The 7,530-nt window shown below is 66.3% G+C and overlaps 1 protein-coding gene across 1 annotated transcript; it reads right to left on the bottom strand.

Annotated features, from left to right (window-relative positions):
* Positions 1–402: 402 nt before the first annotated feature.
* CD40 (CD40 molecule) lies at positions 403–6,687 on the bottom strand. Its single transcript, XM_056354856.1, has 9 exons — positions 6,550–6,687; positions 5,067–5,148; positions 4,304–4,429; positions 4,050–4,193; positions 3,739–3,838; positions 2,708–2,769; positions 2,348–2,446; positions 1,917–1,942; positions 403–1,610 (listed from the first exon to the last, which is right to left on the bottom strand). The coding sequence occupies exons 1-9, from the start codon at positions 6,595–6,597 to the stop codon at positions 1,455–1,457; spliced, it is 843 nt and encodes a 280-aa protein (XP_056210831.1). The 5' UTR covers positions 6,598–6,687; the 3' UTR covers positions 403–1,454.
* Between the last annotated feature and the right edge of the window lie 843 nt (positions 6,688–7,530).

Here is a 7,530-nt window from a genome sequence, read left to right as displayed (position 1 = left end):
ACACAGCACATCTGGTGAGGATGGACTGGCAAGGTGAGGTGCACTGAGCCTGCCCGCTGCAAGCAGCCCTGACGCAGGGTTGAGATCAGGGTATGGGCTGTATCGGACTGGAGCTCATTTGCTCAGTCCTGCCAGGCTGGGGCCAGACGCTGACTGCAGATGCAGGGGGAGCATGCCCAGGCTCGGGGCGTGGTGCGGGACAGCGTAGGGGCTGGGGCTACGACAGGGATCAAGCGCAGCTCTTCCCTCCTCTTGTGGGAGCATCTGTTCTGGGAGCGCCCATCCCAGGAGCATCTGAGCCGGGAGCATCCCTCCCGGGAGTATCGGCCCCCGCAGTGCTGGTAGCGGCGGGGGGCCCGAGGGGGAGGCGGCGGGGGCTGGCGGCCGTGCTGCTCACGCACATTGGGAGAATAATAAAGTTTAATGACAGCTTCTTGTCAGCGGCGCAGTGGAGGATAATCGCGTCCAGCCGTTCCCTCCGTGGAGCGGGCCGAGCCCCCCGCGGGTGGCTGCAGGCAGCAGCGAGCAGCGTGTGCCCCCGCGCACGTGCTGTGGGGTGCGTTGGGAGCCCTCCCCCCCCCCCCCGGCGGCACCCGCCCCACGGGCCCGGCCGGCGGAGGGAAGCGGGGCCGCGGGGAGCCCGGAGCCCCGCGCGGGGCGGCGCCGCTGCGGGCCGGTGCCGGAGGCGGGCACGGGGCGGGACAGCCGCACGCCGGTCCCGCAGCACCATCTCCCGGCTGCCGCGCGCCTGTGTCCGGGGCACTGCCCCCCGCCGCCGTACCGGGTCCGTGTCCGCGCCGGGAGATGCGGGCAGCCTCCCCACGGAGCCCCGCAGCGCTGGGCCAGCGCAGGGTGCGCGGGGAGGCACGGGGGCTGCTGCCCTGCCCCGGGCCGCCACGGCCCCGGCCGCTGCCCGGTCTCCACCGCCAGCACCCACCGGGCCCAGCTCCAGCACGGGGTCCTGGCGCGGGTGCCCCAGCTCCCTGGGCGGGTGGTCTGCCAGGACCGTCCCACACCAGCAGCCCACACTCTCCGCCCCGGCATCCCCGGCGGTCAGGCAGAGCGGGCTGTGCCACTGGGCACCCACCCAAGCAGCCACGCTCTGCCACGGGGGCCCTGGTGCAGTGGCTGCACCGGGCTCTGCCAGGGGGTCGGCCTGTGAGCAGCCACGCTGCGCCCCGTGGCAGCACCCTGGGCGGGTGGTGGGACCAGGCTCTGCTCTGCAGCCCTGAGCAGGCAGCTGAGCTTTGCTCCACTGTGGCAGCCCTGGAGAGGTGGCCAGATCAGGGGCTGTGGTGGTACCCCCATGGCGGGTGGCTATGCCATGGCCCACTGCAGCATCACATAATTTGCAGCCAGGCCAGATGCCAGATTTCCTCCTTGGCTGGAGAGGGAACAGAGGAGACTGTGCTGGCCCAAGCCTGTGTTCCCGTTGGAGGCAGCGCCCTGCACCCTCACAGCCTCTCCTGCTCCGAGATGCGGCTCTCCTTGCCATCCTCCTGGGCCACAGGCTGGCCCCCGAGCAGGGTCTCCTGCACAGGGAAGGCATCCTCCCCCATCTCCATGGGCTGCTGGGCCTCCAGGTTCTCTCCGGGTTTCCCAACCTCCACCTGCACAGGGGCAGGGGTCAGAGGCAGGGAGCTACATCCCCCACCTCTGCAGCCACATCTTTCCACAGGCTCCTGCTCCGCTCCCATGCAGGGCAGCGCCTCACCCTGTGGGGGTCCCTCCTGACTCAGCATTTGCCAGTAGCATACCAGGGTTGCCCCAGCCAGGCAGCCCTAGGACAGCCTGCACTCCTCCTGCCCTGCAGAGCCACAGCCCCTGCTCTGTTGCTCTCCGCTGCTGGCACAACCCCAGCTGTGCTCAGGAGGGACCCCAGCCCACTGCTGAAAGAGGGCTCTGGGCAGACTCACCTGCTTCTGCACCCGTCTCCTGGAATCTGGATGGAAAGAGGGATAGAGAAGGCAACGTTGAGGGGGGAACGTTCCTGCCCTGCCAGGAGCTCTCAGAGGTCCAAGCCAGGGCTGGTGCTGCCGCACCACAGGTCCTGCGGCTCACACTGTGCTGCTGCCACTCCCAGACTGGAGGCTGCAGCAGGAGAGCCAGGCTGGACCCACTGGGCACTAGCATTTTCCTCCAGAGCTGGCCCGGCTTGGGCTGCAGCAGTGCAAGTATGCCTGCTCCTGAGGACAGAACCCGCTGACCTGGCAGGGCAATAGGCTTGGGGAGCCATGCCCTGGTGGGGTCCCCAGAAGGGCTGCCCCATTTTTGGCAAGAGCTGCCACCGTCCTCCCTGCTCAGCCCCTCTGTCCAAGGCATCGCTTCCCATGTCCCAGCCCCTTACCTGTGAGGACCAGGCAGTAGATGGAGATGCCCACAATGCACGTGACAACTGCGGCCATGATGGGGATCAGCACTGAAAGTGAGGAGCGCCTGCCCGACTCTGCAGAGGGAGATGGGGTCAGTGAGGCACCCACGTGACACTCCCACCGAGACGCTGAGCGCCTCAAGCTCCCTTAGCTCCAGGCTCAATCCCACAGGGATCCCTCACAGGGACAGAGAGGAGGACAGCATCGTGCTGGCAGTGCAGTCAGGCCCTCCTCTCCCAAAAACACCCACAGGCCAGGCCAGCTCCTCTGAGTGCTGTGGGAGCCGGAGCACCAGGACACCTTTACTCTGCACCACTGGCACCAGAGGCACTTACCACATATCACATCTGAAGTGTTCGTCCCTTTCAGCTTCACCACCAGTCCCTTTTCCTCACAACTGCAAGGAAGAATGAGAGTATGTAACCAGAGCAGCAGCCTGAGCACACAGCACACGGAAAGCCCCTGAGGGGGAACAGCTGGGACTGGGCAGCCACCAGAGCTGCAGAGAAAGCATCCTGCACTGAGCCTGCCTGGCTCTGCAGGGGTAAGTGGATGGGGGCCCCCTCCTGTGCTGCATGACAGGGACACCAGGTACATAGCAGGGTCCCACCTCAGGGTCCCGGTCTGGAGTTGCTGGAGATGGGCACAAATCTGGGGACACAGCACAGGAGGCAGCGGATATTTGAGACCTGCCTAGTCAGGGAGACCCTGGAGCTTGGGTACTGCAGCTATTGCAGAACAGCTTGGAGATGACAGGCTACAAGTGGCTCTGTGAGGAGGTAATTTCTGGACACAGATAAAAGCAAAGTGAAATCCAGTGGCTGGCAGCCGAAGCAAGACTAATTCAGCCTGGAAATAAGGCTCACGTTTCTACCGGGGAGTGCAATTAACCCTCAAGCAGCTTTCTAAAGACAGGGAAGACCTGCCAGCCCACAGCATCCTCAAAGCCAGACTCCCCATGGAGAGAGGGCTGGTGCCTCTGCTGACAACTACAGCCGAGGAGCGTGCTGGGAGGGAGAGCCTAGACAGGGCATAGGGGGTCCCCATAGCTCCTCATCTCTTGCTCCCCAGTGCAGACAACAGGTTGGACATCCCTGGAGGTGCAAGCACTCTGCGCACATGTTGAGGGATGGTCACAAGTGCCTGGATATCTGCCTTGAGCTCAGCCATGTTGCCCTGGACCTCACCACAATCACAGCTCTGTCCTCACTCCTGCCCTATGCCAGCCTGATGCTGCATCCCTCGGAGACTGTCCCAGCCACCCAGTCCACAAGACCACTTAGAAGGCTGGCAGCAGAGGACATGCTGACAGGGACTGGGTGCAGCTGGGGATGGATAAAGGATGTGGTCAGCACTCAGACAATACCTTGACCAGGGATGGCACGGCTCAGTTTTAGAGGAGACATTGGAGAAGGTGCCTTCTGGGCAGGGCTCGCAGGGGGATGACATCCGGGCCATGGCCTTGGCTGGAGAGGAGCAGAGGTTGCAGGAAGGTCAGTATGGGCTGCAGGAGGTGAGGGGCTGTGGGGTCAGGCTGTGGCAATGCTGCCAGGCACAGCTCTCCTGAAGCCCTGCTAGGGGCTCCTTCTTGGGCAGTCCCCTCTTTCCCTCGAGGGCCTGAGGTCAGTGTTGCCAGGGCATTGGTCCCACTGAGGAGGAGATGCTGGTTGGACTCACCTGCCACAAAGCCAAAGCCGCGCTGGCAGGGAGGGTTCTCCACACAGGTCTGGCAGCTAGTGTCAGAGCAGTGCATGCCAGCCTGGCACTGGCACACTGTGTTGTGTGTTGCATTTCCTTGTGTCTTCATGATGAGGCCAGTGTCTGGGCAAAGGGAGCATGGGTGAGGTGAAACACCAGGCAGGTGAGCCTGGAGGGACACCAGCCCCTGCAGCTGCCACAGGCAGGGGCTGGTGGGCCCAGAGAGCACTTACTGTCATCACAGATATCATGGGGGGCACAGTGCCTCTCCTTGGTCCAGCTCTGCTGATAGTGTCCACTCTCACAGGGCGCGCAGACAGAGTCTTCTGTGCCACTGCATTCAGAGATCAGCTTTTCCCCTGCAACAGAGGCTGATGAGGAGGCGAGCGAGGAGGCCTTCCCCCTTCTCCAGGCAGCAGCTCTGCCAGCAGAACAGGGGAACACTGACAGCTGTGAATGCTAGGGCTGCTGTGGCATCCTGCTCAGTAGCCTGATGCTGCTCTGGCAAGCCAGGGCTGCAGGGGCCAGTGCAGCCAGTGGCTGCACATGTTGCATGGGGCCAGGTGGGAAGGGCTGCTGGGTGCTGGGGCAGGAGAGCAGGGAGGCTGTTCACTGCCTCCAGCACCCCGAGGACTGGGAAATGATCTGGTAGTGACAGCAGGAGCTGGCAAATATCATCACGATTTGGTAATGCCAGCAGCAGCACTCTCCCTTGCAAGCTGCCTGTGCCATGGGGTCCTGTGGCTGCAGGAGCACAGACAGTCCCAAGAGAGCTGTGGCAGATTCAGTGACATTCAGAGGGTCTCCCAGGGCACCCATGAGGTCCCTAGTTGCTCTAGCACTGAGGTGACACACAGAGGTGAAGCTGTCAGCACTGCTGGCAACAGGGTAGAGGGGCTTGGTCACACTGAGCTGGGCTTGCTCTGCTGTGGCCAGGCAGCGGGTCCTGGCACAGCCAAGCCTTGGGGTCCCCAGAAAGGGAAAGGGTCTCCGCACCTGGCTGACACCGGTTACAGCACCTGCCCTTGTGTTCGTACTGCTTATCAAAGCATCTTACGGCGTCGCCAGGCTCCCAGCACTGGAAGAAACAAGACCTGTGAATTCACACGGCTCCCCAGCCCTCCAGCACTGCTTTGCTTCCGCAAGCACCGTGTGTGAACCCATGCACTAACCCACATCCCGAGGTGAGGGCTTCCTCACACCACTCTACCCATGCCTACGCTAACCACAGACCGCAGCACAGCCACCTGCACTACCTGATGCCACCAAAGCTCTCTTTGAGGTGGAGTAGCAGTAATTCTGATAGGGTGGACTCACGTTTCCCCAAATAGTGATCACACATTGCCCAGTGACACTGCACTGCCAACAGTGCTGCAGTCCTGGGCAGGGACAGCCGCACGAACCAAGCCTCCTGTGCCTGGAGTGCTGCCAGCCCCATCCCAAGGCTGATGCACAGGCCCCGAGGGGCAGGAAAGCTCCAGACAAGGACATCACCTGTGTACAGCCAGCCAGGGCCCTTCCGTGCTCCTCCTAGCAGGGGGCTGTGTGCGCAGGGAAGGGTGGAGAGGGGGCCAGGAACCGATCTCGGGCCAGCCTGGGTGCAGGGGGGCACCCACAGCGCCCTGCCCTTGCACAGAGCCAGCCCCGTGCTGCCCAACACCGGTGGCCTGGCAGCTGCCGGCAGGACCCCACCCTGAGCCTAGTGGGACGGTGAGCGGGATGGGGGCTCCAGCACAGCCCTGGAGCAAGGTGACAGCGGCCTGGGGGGCAGCAGGTAAGGGAGGGCCCGGCACGAGGGGCGCCACGGCCCAGCACACCGGGCACCACCGATCCCCGCGGGCCCCTTGTGCAGCCCTGGCTCGGTGGGGCAGCAGGACCCCGCCAGGTCTGGCGCGGGCACGCCTGGGCTGGTGGAGGGGAACCGGCCCCGCCGTCACGCGTCTGACACCGAGCAGAAAGGGAAGTGAAAGGGGCGCCGGCAGGCCTGGCCCTGCACCCCTGCGCCTGCGCCCCCCGGCTGGGGGAGCCCCGGCCGTACCCGGCGCTGCGGACCCCCTCTACGGCTCGATGCCGCCCAGCCCCACCCGCGGGGACCCGCGCCCCGTCCCGGTGTGGGCCCGAGCTGCAGCCCCCGCCCGGCCCCGCTCCCTCGGGGGGGGGGGAAAACGAAAGTGAAGACGGGAGGGGCCCGCGGGCCGAGAACTGGCTGCCCTGCCCTGTCCTGTCCTGCCCTGCCCGCCCAGAGGGGTCCCGGGGAGCCCCGACCCGGCGCGGCCTCTGCGGGGCGGCAGCATTATCGGGGTCCCACCGCCGCCGTCACCCCACAGCCCTGGGCCTCCCGCGGGGGCGGGCCGGGCCGAGGGGACGGGCCAGAGAGGCTGGACCGTGGCACTTCCCGGAAAGCCCGGTGGCTGCCCCGGGAGGGAAGGAAGGAAGGAGGGAAGGGAGGGAGGGAGGGTGCAGGCCCAGCCCCACTCACCCCCAGCAGCACGGCGCCGACGAGCCCCAGCACCCCGAGCCGGTTCATGACGCTGTGCCCCGCGTCGCGGCCGCCCGCCCTATAACGTCTCGGCCCGTTCCCGCCCAGGAAGGGGGCGTCGGGCCGTCCGCCACCGCCCTCGGGGCTTCCCCGCCCGGGGAGCCCCGCCAGCGCCCGGCCGGGGGTCGGGGGGGGCCGCCACCCCTGCCAGAGTCTCGCAGAACCGGTGAGGTGGGGGCTCTGCGCAGCGGCCCCGTGAGCGCCTCGCTGCCGCTGGGGTGGGCAGCCACCCCCCGCCCGCTCCCTGCCAGCCCCGCGGAGCCGTGGCCCTGCCCGTGCCTCCGCAGGGACCGAGGTGCAGGCAGGAGCGAGAGCCAGCTGTGGGCCGTGGCCGGGAAGGCGTTTGGCCCCACCAGCTTCTTCCCGTAGCAAAAGTTTTGAGGTTTCACTTCACTTTCTCAACGGTAACTCGAGCGGTGGCCCTGGCGAGCCCCTCATGGCTGCCCACGGGCCCTGGCCTCTGCACAGAGTCCCAGAAATGTCAGCCCGGGAGCGGGAAGGGGCGAAAGCACCGGGGGCCTGGTTGTGCCCCCGGCTCCATGCCCATGGAGGACCCCCAAGGGCCTGCAGGGTCATGCCAGGCTCCTCTGCCCGCTCTGGAGACTTTCCCTGGATCCCCCTGTTCCGTCACGGCATGCAGCCCAGCAGTGAGCGGCAGCTTCTCGACACCCCTGGTGCCCCAGCTGCACACCATGCTGCCGCCCCGTGCCCTGCCCGCCCCGTGCCTGTGCTGCAGCGGCGGCCGCCCCGGCCCCGCGAGTGCCCACCATGCGCTGCCGCCCGCCCGCGGCCCCCGGCGGGTCACTGCTGCTGCCGGCGGTGGGCAGGGAGGGCAGCGGGCTGGGAGGGCAGCGGGCAGGGAGGGCAGCGGGCTGGGAGGGCAGCGGGCTGGGAGGGCAGCGGGCTTTCCCGAGGGCGGGA

This window comes from Falco biarmicus, chromosome 10 (genome assembly GCF_023638135.1).
Source record: "Falco biarmicus isolate bFalBia1 chromosome 10, bFalBia1.pri, whole genome shotgun sequence".
NCBI classification, from domain to species: domain Eukaryota; kingdom Metazoa; phylum Chordata; class Aves; order Falconiformes; family Falconidae; genus Falco; species Falco biarmicus.
This window is presented reverse-complemented; position numbering and strand designations above follow the sequence as displayed.